Genomic DNA, 20,004 nt, shown 5'->3' on the forward strand with positions numbered 1-20,004 from the left:
ATTCTTAGGATTTCCTTTACCGGCTCAATGTGTTAATACACATTATGGTCACGACGAACACGTTGCACTATCTGGAAATGCGCTTTAGTTTTGATTATTGATTACAGAATAATTCCATGTATAGCTGCAAAATCTTGCACATTTAAGATTGTTGATTCATGATGACGAAATGAGTGGAAACACCTATGCAGCGCCCATTTTCATAGCCGTAAACCACGGCTTGCTTTGACATGCGAGGAGCAAGGAGCACACGGCGACGTCGCTCTCGTGGCAAGAACACTGGACCAATGGGGAAGCACGCTGGAGCCTCATGGTGAACGGGGCCAATCGGAAAGGTTGGAACAACATTCAAGCATTTCCTTGTGTGTTTGTTTCGGTCGGGCGGGGCTTCCAAAACTGCGAAACAGCCCCAGGCTCAATGCATACCTGTCTTTTTTTCACGTTAAATAGATACATATATATATAATAAATAAATTAAGGAAGCTATAGCTATAATGTAACATAATACTTCTTTAGAAATTTCCATTAGCACTAACAGATTCCTCTCTAAGCAATATACTGTACAAAACTACAATTCTGAGGCATCCAAAACTGTTTATGGCATTAAAAGTTACCTTCGCCCATAAAAATTAATTTAATCAATTAACCCTCCCTTTCACACCACAAGAAAAGTCAATACACTACTGGCCTTTAGGGCTTCTCCTTCGCATGACGACGGGAAATGTGGTCCATGAGGTTGCCTTTCTTCGTAAAGGACGCATTGCAGTGGACACAGGAAAAGGGACGCTCTCCTGTGTGGGTGAGCACGTGGTTCGTGAGGGTGCTCTTCTTCGAAAAGGATTCATTGCAGTGCACACATGAATAGGGACGCACTCCTGTGTGGGTGCGCAAGTGCTGTGTCAGGGTGGTCTTGTGCGAAAAGGATTTATTACAGTAGACACAGGAAAAGGGACGCTCTCCTGTGTGGGTGTGCAAGTGGAGCACGAGGTGGTTGTTCCGTGTGAATACAGCCGGACACAAGTGGCACTGAAAGCGGCGCACACCCACGTGTTTGCGAAGGTGCGTTTTCATCTGTGCCTCGTCAAACGTCACAAAGGTGCACTGCCGGCAGGAATGACGTCCGCTATGTGCGGACATGAGTGAGTGGTACTGCTCTGGAGACGCCAATGACAAGGAACCTGCGAATTCACAGGAAGAATAGGGAGGAAATGCAAATTATGTGTCACACACTACATGAAACTGGACTGCAGCACCAGGCATTCAGGAAAGCTACACCAGTAAGAATGGGATAACCCTGGCATACCCAAACAGCATGTTACTAAATTGGTAGCAAAGCACTCACCCAGGACACATCTCACACATGTTCCCAACTCTCTTTTGATAAATGTTGCACTTAATGCATCCGAATATAAAGGTCGGATTTGGATGCGATTTTGATAGCATGACCACACAGCCAAAAGCTTTTGCATACGTCGCACTACAATGAATCATTTCTACCGCCTGGGGCTCTTTAACGTGCACCTAAATGTAAGTACACGGGCTTCTAGCATTTTGCCGCTATCAAAATGCAGTCGCCGCGGCCAAGTTTTGATCCCACGATCTTCGAGTCAGCAGTCAAGTACCGTAACCACTTGACCACTGCAGAGAATTGGCACTTTTTTTTTTTTGCATAGGAGTATCTATACAATGTAGGACGTTAACAGCATCACTTGATCCTTGAACACATGAAGCATACGAGATAATAGTATGTGAGTGAAAGAAGTTATATGACACAAACTAGAAAATATGAAAATAGAAAAAAAAAAGATATTTGCAAGGGTTAAAATAGCATCACTGCTACTGGTGGAAAAAGGTACAGGCACGCAAAGGTATTACACAAACAATTATTGCTTCATATATGTATTGGCAGGGTTTATACAGGGTGTTACAGGTAACTGCAGCCAAGTATACATATTTTTTTATTTCGTGCACTCTAAAAGAAAGCTGGAAAAAACTTAAACTTGGCAGTTATTTTAGCATAGATGAAACAATCTGATGTTGCTAAACAAGCATTACAACTTTTCTTTCGAAGATCTTTGGCTAAAGTTACTATTTTAAAGGTTAAGCAATCTTTGTTAATTACACAGCTTGAAGGATGGGAAGTAATCTTAGCATAGATGAAGTATTCTGACATTTCTGAACAAGGGCTACGATTTTTGCATCGAAGATCTTTCACTAGAGTTACTAGTTAAAAGGTTACCTAAGCAGTCTGTATTAATCACCCAGCTTGGTGGATTGGAAGAAATATCATGACATGCTGCATACGCTTCAGAACAATACTGGGCTAAATTGACACGCAAAGCGAATATGTTAGCTTTTTTAATACTAGGTACAAATCAGCCTAAACACCCTGTATATTTCCCATCAATCTTTGTAATTCCTTCAATGGAAGCATAATGATACAAGAGAATACTAAAAGTAACTTTTTCACTAACTCACAAGGTCAAGCTCATGAATCTCTAGCACTCTAGATCGTCGTTCAGCGCATGTCACATCAGGCCCGCCCATCGTATCTTCCTGCACCTTGATCACCTCTTTAAAGTGCAACCTCTTCTTGCACGTACGGACTTTTAAAGTAAATGCCCCCTCTTTCTCATATTATATCACTGGAACAAGTTACTTGCACACATCGTTTCCTCTCTAAATCATGACGATTTCTTTAATAAACTTAAGGGCTATTTCCACGTAGATGAATAATGATGTTTCTGTGTATCCTTTTCCTGTTCTTTGTACACTGTAAAGATTTTTGTAAGTTAACAAGTTCCTTTGAAGTCTCTTTTTTTTAGTGCTTTGCTTTCAATGATCCGTGCAGTATTAGTTGGAGCGTGACTGCATTGTTATGAAATTGTATTGTGTGTAGATATAAATGGATGCATGTGTATGCGTATATGTACATATATCGGTGGCTTAAATCACGGGGGGGAGGGGGGGGTCCTGACTCCCCTTGCATTCAGGCTGTGGGGGGACGCCTTTGCAAGTGTCCACCCTTGAGATTTACCTTTCAAACATCATGTCTGAAATACTTGACAGTTAAGCATAGCGCACTCTCCCAAATACCAACTCTGAAATCTGAGGCCTTTCCAATAAGTAAAAACGAAGTACAGGAGTGACAGATGTTTTTGATTCCAAAGGCACTGTAGAGGTCATGCTTTCTGGAATGCTACGGGTGACTTCTGAGGTGCCACAAATGTTTATTATGCTGGCTTTTGAAGCACAAAGTAAAGAATCCTTAATCATCTACCATTATTTATTCATATTGACGATTTGGTGGAACACATTGACAATGAAGTATGAATGCGATTGCTCGAGTATAATTGTGTCATTAAAAAAAATCACTGGTGAATATAAACACGCCTTACAAGAAACATTCCAAGGGTAAATCTTGGGAGGCTAACAGTGTCCACGAGTAGAGATGAAGTTGAAAAAAAAAAAGCTGTCCCTTTAAGTGTTATAACAAAAAAAAGGTGCTAGCATGTTCATTTGATGGTTTAACCTGAATGACATATTAGCTAGAAATATATGCTAGAGCCGATACCTAGGAGTTACACTTACAAACTGACCTTGCCAACTGTTGGCTGCTGAGGCTCATGCTCGTTAAAAAAAATATTTGAAAACATGATTTGAATGTTCATGTATTTAAAAATAAAACGTATATTTATAAAAACAAAATGGCCACCATCGCATCAAGATTTGTGTCCCCCTGTAGATTTTTCTGAACTTACGCCACTGATATATATATGTATTATTTGTATTATTTCTTGTTGTGGCTAAATATGTGCTCCGTTGTTGACCTACCAGTTTGAATACATTTATTACTTTTGTTATTGTGTTTGGTTATACCTGTTTGAATATGTGCTCTGTAACTGTAACCGATTCATTATTTGTATTGTAACTCCCCTATGTAATACCTGCTCAGGCCTTTAGAGTACTTGAATAAAAAAATTTTTTTCAATTGATATTCCACTTTATCGCCATATGTAACAGGTTATCCTGAATAAATACGATGGATAAATATTGAAGCACATGTGGAATGCCATCTCGGCATGCCTAAATGATCAAAGCTCATTCAATGGCTTACACTGAACAATGCACACATCAACCTAAAGCAGTCTGTTCAAGTCAAGCATCAAAATATTCAGATAATAAGCACACCAAATGCACCAACTGATATACAAACGTAAGAACATGAACGAATTGAACCGGAAATACAAGGTATCATGAAAAAACATTTATATGAATGAAAATGGTGCCATGTTTCATGGTGGAGAAGAGAATACACCCATAGTTAAGAGCATTTATGTTTTTTTGTTAGTGCCACAGTAGAAAAAAAATAGAGTTAGTTGGTTGAAGTTACATATGGTATTCTGCTGATTTGAAAGCACAACATAAAAACACAGACACAGAATGACAGTGCTAATTGCATAATGAAGCAAGACAAGATTTCCACTGCAAACTTATCTCAAAATCATCGTTAATATACTGCAATGCAAAACCAGAGTGCCAGTCCAAAGTGTTGTGGTACCTTGCCTAAAAATTGTTTTCACTTGGCTAGACTCACATGAACATTTGCACTGTCAAACAGATGGAATAGGATGAGAGTATGCATCACCACCTGCCTAGCCTGAACCAATGCCTTGTAAAGATATCCACAATTTCTTATTGTAAAAACCTAAACACTGTAATAAAATCCATTATTTTCTTCCCAATACCAGGAGACTAAAACTGAAAAAAGTGAACTTCCAATTTTCACTGCTTCCAATGTAAGCAATCCAAGACAGCAATCAGTGGACATAGTCACATTACCATTACAATCTAATGTATAGTCGGCATCAAAAGTTTAGAGAGCAGACCACTAAGTCTGAGAAAAGAGTGAATTTTACAGCTATTTGCGACTGTATTCGGTCATACTGCACAGTACATGTTGTTAGTGCGTTTTAGAAACGGGCCAGAAAACTAAATTCAAGGCTGCCTGCCGAAGCAGCGGGGATATTTGGCTTTGTGTCCTGTGGTCCACAAAGTTTTGACGCTGACTGTACACAACGAATGACAACTGTATAATGGCAAGAAAATTTCTGTTAAGAGGCTGGTGTAGTGCATTCATGGCAATGTACAAAGCATGCATTTTGTTGGACGCCCCGTAAGGAGAAAGGACACATCTGCAATAGGAGAGAGATCACTGTTTTAAAGCCAGCATAAACACACAGATCCACACAAGCTTTTACCCTTGGCAGCAACCAGATTTGCATGTAACACTGCACATGTGATCAATTACATTTCTCTGTAGTTTCGTGATTAGTTTGTCATTAACTAATTATGTGTGACTACTTACAATTCTTGAATAGACAAGCTCTAGTGCAGAAGTCTGAAACTCACCTCAGCAAGCGGGGTGCAGTCAGGATATGTAGCCCTGCAAGGGCAGGGACAGCGAAAGTGAAGAATGTAGGAGGGGGGGGAGAGCTAAATTGCACAAAATATGTGCTAACGTTGCCATTTGAAAGGTGGTCCTTACCATATATCATATATGGGTCATTTTTTAAGGGGATTTAGCATCAGAATTCGAACATGTCGATACCGATTTCCAGAATGACTAATATCTGGACACAAATATTAGCAGCTATGGCTTGATAACGACGGCTACATAGGTCATCAACGCCAGGATTTCAAGCAATGACAATTTTGTTCAGTTTTTACAGGTAAGCTGTATATGGCCAGGCTGCATCAGTGTGCGCAAAAAACCCCTAGCACAGGTATGTGTCACAGAAATTGCGCCAACCCCATTACTCACCACTGGCAAGAAAAAATGAAGTCATCGTCTGCGGGCAAAAACGTATGTGCCATAGCAAGTGGGCAAACCCCACTCCTCAACCCTAGTCCACTAAAGAAATGAAAAAAGGGAACACGCGGGCAGCAGAGCTCAATTAAGATCATGGACGAAACACCAAGCGCATGCGGCAAGCCAGACAGGACAACGCATGTCGTGAAACAGACAATGCCGCAAAAAGATGCATGTGCTCAAATGGCCCGTGCTCAATACTTCACACTGTCCAAGCAGTGAGGAAGTCGTGATAATGTCAGGAACAAGGTAACACTGATTTCAATCGATTGTATTGGTTACCTGAACACAGCAAAAAAGTACCAGCCCGAACTAGTCTCACAGACAAGATCGGCACTGCACTTTCGTTCAGAAATTACGGGCGTGCACAAAAGTGTCCTTCAACCACAGTATTTATTTCCACGTGCAATTCAGTTGCCGTGTAGCTAGACTTGCCGAACAAACTTTCGATACGTGCACTTTTAAACAGACAGACGTTCCGCACATGCGAGAAAGCATTATGGATCAACATTTGCCTTTCTGTGTTGCAGAGCGACGAATGCGATGGTTAATACATATAAACGTGAGTAAGGCTCTGTGGATGGCTTAAAATGAGAAAGATTCTATATATTAAAAATCAGTGCCACAGATGCTGATGTGCCCGCCCGCCGAAAATCTTCAAAGCAATCACACAAGACTCGACAGGTGCAGAAGCCCCAACAAACATCTTTGTGCAAGCTTCGCAAGGCAGTGTGCACCGACATACATCTGCATGCCGCGTCTTCCCTTCACATTACACCTCCCTTATCCCTCCTCCCACCCCCCTTTTAATTTTTTGCTTTCGTTAGCATGCGCAGCGACCAAATTAACCCTTTTGCTACCATGAAAAAAGAAGAAAATTCATTTCCATGTCTGTTTCACTATATGCGACGCTCGGGTAAGCGACAGGGACCAGTGAACATGAATGTGAGCAGTCTGCTTGTTGAAAGTCAATTGATCACCATTGGTTCAGCAGTCTTATGGGACAATTGCAAAGCTATATTCAACTGTTGGCGCCTTTGTGCCATCAAAAACAATCACATTTTTTGTTTTCCTGTCGTAGATACAGGCTGCATCTTCACTTGAAATTATTTACATACATGTAAAGAATTGATTGTGTTTATATTTACAACGTTGAAGGGATATGTTTTGCCTGCCTATTTCTGGCGCCTAATATGTGCTTTTCTAATGCCTAAAAGCGGGCATTACGGATACTAATCAGCATCCGTAATCAAGAGCAAGTTAGGATTACTCCTTCTTATTCAGAGTATAATATTATGCAAACCACAGCACATTCAAGCATACATTCAGGTGCAGTTATCACAAGGCCACAAAGAGCAGCCAGGAGAGAAAACGAGTGCACCTGACGCATTATGAAGTACACACTGAAACAGGGCAGGACAGCCCTGACAACCCCGAGAACCGGAGCATTCAGACAAGGTGTTGTGGGAAATGTGGGAAGTACTTCATTCCTACACTGCAAGGCGCGAAAACTAGCGCCTTTTACCCCAGCACATCTTCCTTGTCACCTCCAACCGGTTCTCGACTGTGGGAGACAGTACATTGATTGTCGGGAGGGACCAATGCTGGCAGAAGCCGAAATCGGACATGCGCATACGTGCGGCCCATATGAAAGAAATGGTCAGGACACCATTGACAACGTAAGCAAGAAAGCGATGAACGAGAGATCCAGGTAAACACATTAGCCCTTATCGTTGCTTGCCAACCTTGATTCCCGGTTTGCCCTCCAACAAGGGATCGGGATTACCTCGCCCAGGACAATATGGAAATCCACAGTAAATGTTGTGTAGCGAAGAGGAATGCCCAGCGCTGCAGCCACATCGCCAGCTTGGCTCGAGGCACGAGCTGGAGCTGCCCAGCCTGTGTTGGCTGAAACGCTGCCTGCGCCTGTTACAGATCTTGCTGTCCCTGCTCGGACGCTTCCTGCCCAGTGTTTTTATTATTTTTGGTGGAGGTTGCTGCGGTTTTCCCCGGCCCTGGAATTACGCAGTCGAAAGTTGCCTCCCGTCATGCCTGACAACGCCAACTCGGCAGCCCCCACGGCTTCGCCGCCCATGGTATGTCCCGGTGCCCAACTTCTGCGCGAACCCGAGATCTTCAGCGGCACCGATGAGAAAGACGCGGAGGATTGGCTTGAATCTTACGAAAGAGCCAGCGCTACCAACAAATGGGACGATCCTATGAAGCTCGGCACCGTAATGTTTTATTTAACGGATGTCGCCAAGCTGTGGTATAAAAACCACGAGGCCGATATCCCCACTTGGACGACCTTCAAAACCAACATCGCAGCAGTTTTTGGCCGCCCTGGTGTGCGCAAACTTCGGGCAGAACAACGCCTACGAAACCGGTCCCAGCAGGCAGGTGAAACGTTCACCAGCTACATCGAGGACGTTCTCGACCTCTGCCGCCGGGTCAACCCGACCATGGCCGAAGCGGACAAGGTGCGCCACATCATGAAGGGCATTTCCGATGACGCCTTTCAAATGCTGCTCTCTAAGAACCCTGGCACTGTCTCTGAACTCATTGAGCTTTGCCAGAGTTTCGACGAGCTCCGAAGACAGCGTCTTCTCACGCGCCGCCAACACGTACCTGACGAAGCCATCTCGAGCGTGGCTAGCGCTCCTCACCTCGAGTCACTGTTCTCCCAGATAAAGGAGTTTGTCCGTGCTGAGGTCGCTCGTCAGCTATCGCTGCTATCAACAGCCGGCCAACCACCATCGCCTTTGCCAGCAAACATACGCCAGGTGATACAGGAGCAAGTTTGCGCGGCTCTGCCTTCTGCCCGCGACACTCCACCGGCGCCGACCCCTGTTGCCTGTGCCGAGGTAAATGCTCCCCTAAGCTACGCCGAAGTTGCCGCACGGTCGCCACCTCAGTCCTTTGCGCCATTACCATCTGCCGTGCCACTGCGACCAACACCCCGCCTCGATCAGGCCATGTACCTCCAGGGTAGCGGACAATGGCGCACTTTCGACAACCGGCCAATATGCTTTGCGTGTGGGCTACCGGGCCACGTCGCTCGATATTGCCGTCGTCGAGTACGTCCCTACCACCAGACCTTCGAACCTGACCCGTATGTGTCACCGCGGCCATCGTTCTCAGCGTCTCGGTACCCCGGCCAGATGTCTTCATATACCGACCACCATCCTGCTGCCAACCGCCGATCGCCATCGCCTCGACGCCGCTCGCTATCGCCGATGCGCCGTCGTCCCTCTACGCCAGAGCGGGAAAACTAATTGCCGCAGTTCCAGAGGCAGGAACTGCGTCACCCGCGAAAAGACCAAGGCCTCTCCCTTCACCGACGAACGTTATTGACGTGTATGTGGATGGCGTCGCTGCACTCGCCCTTGTTGATACAGGTGCAGCAGTTTCAGTTATCAGTGCCAAACTCTGCCGCTTGCTCAAAAAAGTTACGACGCCGCTGTCCAACATATCGCTACGTACCGCCAGCGCAGACCGCGTCACGCCGGCCGCTGCATGTTCTGCTCGCGTCGTAATTAACGATATCCTCTACGTCGTCGAATTTTTAGTCCTGCATTCTTGTTCACATGACGTCATTTTGGGTTGGGACTTTCTATCCGCTAATAAAGCCGTCATCGACTGTTCTCGCGCGGAAGTGGCATTTGAAGCGCTTTGCGATGCTCCGTTATTTGACGCTCGTGAAGCCGAGGACAAGCTATTTCTTGCCGAAGACGTTACGATACCGCCGCACTCCTTTGCCCTTGCCACGGTGTCCTGCAACAGTATCGCCGAGTCAAGCGCACTTTTTACGCCATCTCCTATCTTCGTCCGCCGCAAATGTTCACCGCTGCCTTTTGCCCTTTTGGAAATCCGTGACGGTGTCAGCACACTGCTTGTCTCCAACCTTTTGTCATGGCCTCTAACACTGCTTCGCGGTGAGTGCGTCGGACGTGTCCACGGTGTCGACCCTTCGACCATCACTGACATGCCAACTGCTTCCACCGCCGAACACGAAGTCGACGGAGTCACCTGTGACTCCTCGCAGCAGACGCCTATGCCTGATGTCCTGAGCAGCTCCGTTGCCGACACGTTGACTGTTCCTCAACGCGCCCAGCTCCTACATCTCCTCGACAGATTCCGTTCGTCCTTTGACTGCCAGCATGCTCCCCTCGGTCGTACGTCAGCTGTGAGTCACCGCATAGACACGGGTACCAGCGCACCACTGCGACAAAGACCGTATCGTGTGTCTACGACAGAGCGCCAGGTAATCGACGACCAAGTAGCTGACATGCTGAAGCGTGGCGTCATCCAGCCTTCGAATAGCCCATGGGCATCTCCAGTTGTCCTCGTTAAGAAGAAGGATGGGTCGATTCGCTTCTGCGTTGATTACCGCCGTCTCAACAAAATCACTCGAAAAGACGTTTATCCCTTACCGAGAATTGACGATGCCCTTGACTGCCTTCAAGGCGCGGAGTTCTTTTCTTCTATTGACTTACGGAGCGGCTATTGGCAAGTCCCCATGGTGCCTGACGACCAACCTAAAACGGCCTTCATCACACCCGATGGCCTTTATGAATTCCGTGTCATGCCGTTCGGTCTTTGCAACGCACCCGCAACATTCGAGCGCATGATGGACAACATTTTGCGTGGTCTTAAGTGGAAAACATGCCTCTGCTACCTAGACGACGTCGTTGTATTTTCATCAGATTTTCCTACGCACCTCCGCAGGCTAGAGGAAGTGCTTCAGTGCCTAACTGACGCTGGCCTTCAGCTCAACCTGAAGAAATGCCGTTTTGGCGCAAGGCAACTCACCATCCTTGGCCACGTTGTATCCAAAGACGGTATTCTTCCCGACACCGCCAAGCTTCAGGCAGTTGCTGACTTTCCTAAACCTGCGACTCTCAAAGAACTTCGTAGCTTCCTTGGCCTCTGTTCCTATTTTCGCCGCTTCATCCGGAATTTTGCGTCCCTCACCGCTCCCTTGAATCAGCTCCTACGGAGCGACTCGAAAAGTTACGCTTGGACGCCCGCTTGTGACTATGCCTTTCAAGAGTTGCGCCATCTGCTCACCTCTCCGCCAATCCTGCGTCATTTCGACCCTACTGCTCCGACTGAGGTCCACACCGACGCCAGCGGTGTTGGACTCGGCGCCCTGCTCGCGCAGTGCAAATCTGGATTCCAAGAGTACGTCGTCGCATACGCAAGCCGCACCCTCACTAAAGCAGAGACCAATTATTCTGTTACAGAGAAGGAATGTTTGGCCATAATTTGGGCTCTTGGTAAATTTCGACCTTATCTGTATGGCCGCCCCTTCGACGTAGTCACAGACCACCATGCGCTTTGTTGGTTATCCACGTTGAAGGACCCCTCCGGCCGATTAGCTCGCTGGGCTTTGCGGTTGCAGGATTTCGACATGCGCGTTGTCTAGAGGTCGGGCCGCCGCCACACCGATGCCGACGCCCTATCACGCTCGCCTGTATCAACCGACAGCACTGCCTGCCTATCTGCCGTGGACGAAGTACTTTCGTTCCCAGCTGACTGCGACGTGGCGTCGGAGCAACGCAAGGATGCCTGGATCAGCGCTCTGCTCCGATTCCTTTCCAACCCGTCGACTCTTCCTTTAGCTCCTAGAGCCTTGCGTCGTCAGGCTACTCACTTTGAGATCCGTGATGGCCTCCTCTATCGCAGGAACTACATGTCCGACGGCCGCAAGTGGTTGCTAGTGATACCTCAACATCTTCGGGCTCAAATATGTTCAGCCTTTGACGCTGATCCACAGTGTGCACATGCGGGCGTCTTCAAAACATACGCCCGACTTTCCTCGAGGTTCTATTGGCGAGGCATGTACACATTTGTGCGCAAGTACATTCGGTCATGCCCACAGTGCCAACGACGCAAAGCTCCTACTCCGCACGTCTCTGGTACGCTCCAGCCAATACCGTGCCCGGCCAGGCCCTTCGACCGCATTGGCATTGACTTGTATGGACCTCTTCCCTTCACGGCTTGCGGAAACCGCTGGGTAGTCGTCGCCGTCGACCACTTGACGCGATACGCAGAAACAGCCGCTCTACCTGCTGCCACAGCCCGTGACGTAGCATCTTTCCTCCTGCGGAACTTCATTCTCCGTCACGGCGCACCCCGCGAACTTCTGAGCGACAGAGGACGTGTATTCCTTTCCGAGGTTGTAAACGCACTCCTTGCCGAATGCCATATCGTTCATCGCACTACTACTGCCTACCATCCTCAAACCAATGGCTTGACAGAAAGATTCAACCGCACCCTCGGAGACATGATCTCTAAATACGTTGCCTCTGATCACTCTGACTGGGACCTAATTTTGCCCTTCGTGACGTACGCTTACAACACGGCTCCACAGGCGACTACAGGCTTTTCACCATTTTTCCTCTTATATGGCCGCGAACCTTCTACCACCCTCGACACCATTCTGCCATACCGACCCGATTCATCCGAACCTACGCCCATCTCTCAAGTTGCCCGCCGCGCCGAGGAGTGCCGTCAGCTCGCCCGCTCGTTTACAACAGTAGACCAATGGAAACAGAAATCTCGTCGTGCCGATGACCACCCGTACCCTGATCCTCACTTTCTTCCAGAATCCCTTGTGTGGCTTTGGGTTCCAGCTGTCCCTACTGGCCTCTCCTCCAAGCTTGCTTCGAAATATCAGGGACCCTACCGTGTCGTTGCGCAGACGTCACCTGTAAACTACATCGTCGAACCGGTTACACCGGCTACAGACCAACGCTTTCGTGGTCGTGAAACCGTCCACGTACAACGCCTGAAGCCCTACTACGATCCGCTTGTACTGTGTTCACCGTGAGTCGCCAGGATGGCTCCTTTTTCGACGGGGGACGATTGTAGCGAAGAGGAATGCCCAGCGCTGCAGCCACATCGCCAGCTTGGCTCGAGGCACGAGCTGGAGCTGCCCAGCCTGTGTTGGCTGAAACGCTGCCTGCGCCTGTTACAGATCTTGCTGTCCCTGCTCGGACGCTTCCTGCCCAGTGTTTTTATTATAGTTGTTTCATTACTGTGTGTGCTCCGAAGGCGACAGGGCACCAAGGAGTGTATGTGTGCACTGGGAAGCTAGTCTGTGTCTGTAGCACCTAAAAAGGAGCTAGACCAGGTAGAACACGCTGACAGCGTATAGCTGGGAAACTGGTTACCACCGTTCTGCGTTAATTCCAACTGCCTCAATTGAATGAAGGGACAATAAAAGTAAATATTAAGTTGATGCGGATTGCTAAAATATTCCAGAAACTTTGCAGCACCTCATTTGTGCCTTTTGTTTCTGTATGCCTAAGGGTTCATCACCGTTGTGCTTTATGAATTCATTATTCTGTAACAAACACCAGATGAAAAATAGCACTGTGCATTGTGCAATCCTTTTCCTTAGGGTGTGTCAACTCGTGCTGTTGCAGCTACGAACCTATGGCAAGATGGTACGACACACTTGTAATGTAACGCAGCACAGAAAATAGAAACTGGCAGAATGACACAGGCTACAGTGCCTTTCTTCACTATTATCCCATCTTTTGCGCAGTTTTGAGTTCATATGCATACCAACTTGCCCAATTTTCGATCCTTCTTAATCTACTTTCCCGCATTGCAGTCCTTTACGTACAGGTTATCAGACCAAGATAGATCTGTGGAGATTATTTGGCAAAATCTTGCACAGCTCATCTTGTGATTTTATTTGACTGCTGCCAATGAGGTGGATTTATGTCAGTCAATCGTGACAAGTGAGGGCATGGGTCATGGTTGCTTAGGTGTGACAATAGATGTGTACGACTTATCGCTAGAATCCGTCTCTAGGTGTACTGTCATTCCGAAGCAGCTCTTCGCAGCATGGATACACAGCTTGCCCAAAAGTGTCTTCCCCGTGATGGCAATGAACAATGTGTTTCCCATTTTTCTTGATGCTGGAAGAATAATACACACAGTGATCGATTTCAGCAACCCATCTTTCAATATGGTTGAAAATCTCGGCGACAAAAATTTTGTTCAGGATCCCTTTAATGCCTTACAAAAAACTACACACGCCATCCAGAGTACAGTCCCAATTCCTCCTAAAAACTTGCCAAACCACTTCAGGGTGTTTCTAAACAGCTGCATTAGAGGCATTAGCATACAAACCAAAAAAATAACATCAAAGGTGCATATATGTTATCCTTTTAACTGATTAGTTAATATATCATAATTTCCCCACTGTCAGTGGACGGAGGGGAAGGTGCCCAGTCCCAGCTGGAGGCACGAATACTGAATGAGAAACGAAAAAAAAAAAAAGCACACCCACACACATACACATGCACAAGCCCCGTAGAAGGGCAGCTGTGACCAGAAATCGCTTAATGAAATGAGACATTGACTGAACCATTGTATAGGTGACAAAAAATGCTAATACCGGGTGCTTCTTTAGAGTCATCGCAGTTTGTAAAAAAAGCATCTGCAGCATGGAGCAGGATTCTGCCTCTACAGTTATTATCTTCCACAAGAGTAGCAATGGACATTTTGCAAAACACTTACAGCGCATGCGCAAGCAAACTGTATTTTCAAAACGAACAGCCCCGACCACAGACTAGCGGAACACACTATTTGTTTCCACTGAGCACTTGTCCCTGCCTTTTCTTTCGCATTTTCTCTCTCTACACCACCGAGCTCACTGCGTGACAGCAATTTCTGAAAAGCCTTCGTGGCGCTAACGCACCTTTGCTGGAATGTGAAGGCGTGAACGATGTTTCGGGCGACAAATGCATATTCTGTGAACGAGAGTTTTGGTTTGGAGAATGGGAGTGTCTAGCGTTACGTCTAGACGTAACGGTACGAGCCGTTGCAGTTACGTCTGGACGTAAGAATAACGAGTCTTAAAAGTTACGTCCAGTGTGGCAATACAAATACAGCCCGTTAGACCTACCGAACCGATTGGCCTCAGTGGCGCAGCGGCTAGCGTGTCGTGCTCGGAACTGCGAGGACGTTGGTTCGAACCTCGCTGCTGCAACTTTTTTTTTCTTTTTTTCTTTTTGTCTCAGGTGTTGCTGAAGTCTGTTGCCAGAGAAGCGCGACGCGGCTCTTGGGTTACGTACACCTCCGCCTGCCCCGAAGGGGCAGGCTGCGCGGGCTAAACAGCGCGTGGCCGCGACAGCGGCCAGTAGCGCGTGACCGTGATCCTACCAACCGGCCATTGAGCGTTAGCGAAATGGCCGCACTCGCGAAGCGAGGGCGAAGCCACGATTAGGTTGCCGCGCCCGAAGGGCGCAGAGGGCCTTCACTGAGCAACAGGAAAATAATGTACTCACGTTTGTGGAAAGCCACATGACTAGAGTCCCTAGATTTTCCCTGCTCTTCAACAGGGAAAAATCTAGGGACTTTAGTCTGGACGTAACGATAGCGGTGACTACAGTTACGTCTGGACGTAACCCTAGCAACAGCCTTGGAGAATTAAGGCGCACGGGTCACATGTGCTATGCGGGTGTCTCCCTAGTTATATTGACCGCGTGCCTTTTCTAGCGCTGCAGCAACGATCCAAACTATATTTCAAACGAGCTTCACAAGCTGTATGTACAGTGTCGTCCACTCTTAGGGTGAACACGGATCAGCATGGCCGCGCTCTGCGCATCGAAACGAAACGGCGCAGACGCTTGGGAACGTGCTCCTCTTGCTGTACTACAGGGAAGCGATCACGGGCGTGCCAGCACCGGCGTTGGCTGGATGCACTGGCGCTCCGCAGAGCGCGGCCACGCTGAGCCGTGTTCACCCTAAGAGTGGACGGCACTGTACATTCATTACGCACTTTGTCGTACCTCAATGATACACTGAATTTTCAATATTACCCGCCCAGATTCAGGCTCGAAATACGAAAATATTGGGCACCGACGCGCACACCATTTTTGATGACAACGAATATATAACATGCCTCAGTTCCCTGCAGTCATGACAAAACAATAAAACGGCATTCGAAAAACATGTTCGCCACCGACACTTGGCTACTTCACAGTTGATGAGGCTATCATGACAGCACTTGCCACTCACGTCCCGAATGACCACTTCACGAGTTCGTCCTACGACACATGCAAATCTCTGGAATGTCAGAGGCACGTTGTCGCGAGTCGCACATCGAAAATGATTGCTTTGAATGAAAATGAAAGTGGCGCGCACACATGCAAACACAATCCGGGCGGCGCATCCAGGTGCAACGCTGCGGAAGCTATGCAAAAAGTTCGGCCAGCAAGATGTGCGAATACGCGCGTCTCGTGCTTGGAAAAAAAGCGAAAACAAAGAGACGCTAAGCGGTCCAGAACAACTTGCACAACCTTATAACGGCGTTTTTTTATACCTGAGGCCAACGCTTGCTGAGGCACAAGGCATTTTCATTTATTACTCAATCTAAAGACGGGTGGAAAATAATTGGACTATTTCTTGGTGCGAATGCATCCACTGCAAGAAGTCTTGCTAGCCTCCACAGCGTTGCACCTGATGCATGAAATGAAGTGTAAAAAATTCAGGAGCTTTTTCCCCAATCGGGGAAATAGGGGCAAGCGAAGCTTGGCGTGGGCGTGTCTGACGTACTGCTTTTCTTTCTTTCTTTGTAGGTAGCGGCCGTCACCGGACCACTGCTGAATCGGCGTGGCCTTTTGCATGTTCTTTCCAGCTTTCGTCAGTCTGTAAACGGCCCAACGAAAGGCCCATCACGCGATCATACAAACGCGGGTTAGGAATTCGATTTTGTCCAAGTCTGAACTTTCCTGAAATGTGCAACTGACATCGACCTTACGCGTTGTCCAGTGGATCGCTTTTAGTCCACCAACACGAAGTATTACTTAAGAGAACTTTTTGTTGGGCGAGTTGGTGAACGTTCATAATGCTTTTAAGGCGCGAGAGAACACAAACACAAGGAAGGGCGCTCTGTCCCGTGTCCTTCCTTGTGTTTGTGTTCTCTCGCGCCTTAAAAGTACTGCAATGAAGCACCCACAGCATCGTTGCTATTTGCATCAACGCATTCATATGCTTCAGTACAGTTCACATTGGGCAATCATGGTGTGGGCGTGAAGACATGACAATTCGTCAAAGGGGTTCTTTGTTCCCTGGGACGTAAATTGCACATTGCGCAAAAAGCCTGAAACTATTGGTCATTTTTTTATTGATTGTTGTGATGCAGTGTTCTCTTGGGGTTTTCTGCAGCGAACACAGGACATTACCCTATTACCTAATCTTACCTATTAGTCTGCATAGTCTCTGGCGAGCAAGACTGATTAACAGAATGGTGAACCTCCGCGATAAACAACAAAAAAACAACTTCCAAGAACTGGTAATTTGAATATGCGGGATTTATGAGCATTTTATTGACACTCTAGACTGGTTTCGTGTGTTTGATTTGTGTTTAAAATATAGCTGATTATTAATTTTGAAATGTCAGTCTAAATGCAACGATTTCTCCTTCCCTGTAATAAAAAAAAAATGAGCACGTGGCCTAGTGTTCAAGGCACTCGCTTTCGGACCATGGAGACCCGGGTTCAAACCCCAGCCTCAGAAAGAAAATTTATACTGTTCTATTTATTATTTCTTCGGTGCACATCAGCTATGGGTAAGGAGGGTTTTTTGGTACACCGGCTGTACAGGTCACTTAATACAAGCTTCATTTCAAAAAATCACCAAAACACGCCCATGTTGCCTGATCACATTTTTGTGCGTTCCCACTGTCCCTAGAAAATTCTGAGTGAGATGTACCCAAACTAGTCATGTGGCTCTACAGCTGCTCAGGCTCTACACGCGTGTGAGAACCATGGAAATGTACGCCGCTTTCTTTGGGAAGAAAGGGTGCTGCTTCCTTTTGAGCGGTGTATGTGCAGTTCGGAAAGGGAGGGGGAATTTGCCAAATCGTGACTGAGCATCGTGGCGAAGTCTGCCTCTGGCACCCTACATGGAACACAGTATAACTGTACTAAAAGACAGAGCGAAGCAAAGCAGATTGCTTATTTCCTCATCAGATCAGTTTAAGTAGAGTTCATAGTCCCTATTAAGCACATCTCGGTGATAGATCATGTAAACAGATGTAGACCCGTCCTCTTGTGGTGGTGCGTATGCATGCGTGGCTCCAGTTACACATACGTACACTATGAAGGAATATGGAACACTACTGTGAATAGCTTTTTCGGTTTTGTATGAAGACAAGTGTTTGTTTATGCCAAGAGAATTTATGCACCTCTCCAGATGAAGTTTTGCACACCATCGTCTGTACAGTAAAACTCTGATACATCGGACCCAAGGGGGGATCGCGAAATAGTTTGATATATCCATAATTACAAAGGGAAAACACATTTGTAAGCTTTAATATTTACACGTCTCAGACAGTCCCATGAGACGACTAATTACTTCTAAAGCTGCTTCGATGTCGTAAAACTTTACCTATTATTCATTTTTCATCAATCCCTTTTTGTGAAATGTGCGTATCGGTCCAGGGAACACTTTAAACCCTTGGAGCAACACGGCAATACTCTATCCGGCAACAAATGACTACAGCTTCAAAGCATAGCATTTAGTTTTCTCTGAAACATTGTTTTGACTGACATAAATGGTCTTCAATAAAAACATTTTCGTTAAAATTGGGACGGGAGTTTTTCTTATTTTTTGAAAATGAGCTTTCTCAAAATCTTGATTCTTTGACTGTTTTTTGCTTCGTTTACACTACGTGTAGAAGATCTTTCACAGAAATTTGCAAAAACTTGGTTCTACATTTGACTTTTTTTTTAAGTTTCCATGTGGAATAGGAAACATGCCAAGGTGCATCAAAGTTAGCAAACGTTTTTTTATTTGGGCCGTGTTAGCCATTTCTTTCACATTTTTTTTCTTGTGGACGGTATCGGGAAAGCATGGATGTAGTTTACAGTGATACGTAATAAAACCAGCAGAAAAAATTTTCGACACAACATTTATAGTTCGCATTAAATTTGGCCAGGAAATTGGAAAATATTGTGGTAAGCAAGAACGGGACACCTGCGCCGCCTTCAAATATTTTTTTGGTGCACTAAGAGCGTTTATTGGAAATAAAATTTTTGGTTCTATGCACTTTGAATATGTCCACATAACATATAAAAAAAAACAGACAAAAAGATATCTACTGGACATGCATGTTCAATCTCTCGTGGAATCACCCCGTGAAGAATCATTATTTCTCTCAATTATGCAAAGGGCGTCATGCAGTTGGATGTTGTGGAATAACCTCCTTGGCTATCTTTTTTTTTTTCGGCACAGCAAATGAACAGAATGCTAGATCAATAAAAGTGTATAATATGAAACACTGCTCTAAATACAAATAGGTGGTTATCGATGTGCAGGGCTCCTGCCATAAATCTATACAATTGATGTTAATAAAATATTGCGCTTTAAATGAGCAGAAGGGGCAGACAAACGTTGCAACATACAACAACGCCTGAATCCCAAAAAGTAATATGGTGCCTTTTTATGCATTCGGCTAAAATGACTCAAAGGTGAAAGTCAGCTTCCTTTTCTTCTCAGTCAATTCTATTGATCTTTTCGATTGATTACCGAATATTGCCTTAAATACATGTCACATGCGGTGCTTGACACGAGCTACCAGCAACATTTCTGGAACAGACGACGTCAGACAATGAATCGCCGCCACACCTGATTGCCACTGATTGGAGAGAATGTTTTGCCAATGAGTCAACTTGCACAACAGCAGCGCTTAAAGGGACTGGTAAATGGCCAGACCGTCTCATTAGATCCTCATGAAAATGAAAAGATTGTGAATTATAGCAACAGGTTCAAGCATTTTTCTCACGATGAGTAAGATTAATATTTTTAAATAGCATTTAAAAGTAACAAAAAGCCGGTATGTTGCGCAGCCCAGCGGAAGAGCCTTGAAGCTAGATTATGGAGTCGTTCATTTGGCTGCACTTAGTCTGATGCTTTCATTCGCATCATAAATAGTGCTCAAAATTATAGTATGTACACTATTATCTATCCCTGCTCTATTTTATGCTGCATATGAGGTAAAAGGAGCCACACGTTGAGAAGTAGTGCTGCCTTGGTGGTAACTAGTGGAACATATCGAGCTGCGGCGCACGTGTGTGGAGTGCACACATGCGCAGAAAACCAATGCG

The 20,004-nt window shown here is 46.1% G+C and overlaps 1 protein-coding gene across 1 annotated transcript in view; it reads right to left on the reverse strand.

Annotated features, from left to right (window-relative positions):
- Window positions 1-189: 189 nt before the first annotated feature.
- LOC119398594 (gastrula zinc finger protein XlCGF57.1-like) overlaps window positions 190-20,004 on the reverse strand; it is a 44,233-nt gene continuing 24,418 nt past the window's right edge. Inside the window, exon 4 of the mRNA XM_037665429.2 lies at window positions 190-1,182. Coding sequence (XP_037521357.1) covers window positions 691-1,182 — 492 coding nt within the window. The 3' untranslated portion in view covers window positions 190-690. The remainder of the gene's footprint in view (window positions 1,183-20,004) is intronic.

Source organism: Rhipicephalus sanguineus, chromosome 7 (genome assembly GCF_013339695.2).
Source record: "Rhipicephalus sanguineus isolate Rsan-2018 chromosome 7, BIME_Rsan_1.4, whole genome shotgun sequence".
Taxonomy (NCBI): Eukaryota; Metazoa; Arthropoda; class Arachnida; order Ixodida; family Ixodidae; genus Rhipicephalus; species Rhipicephalus sanguineus.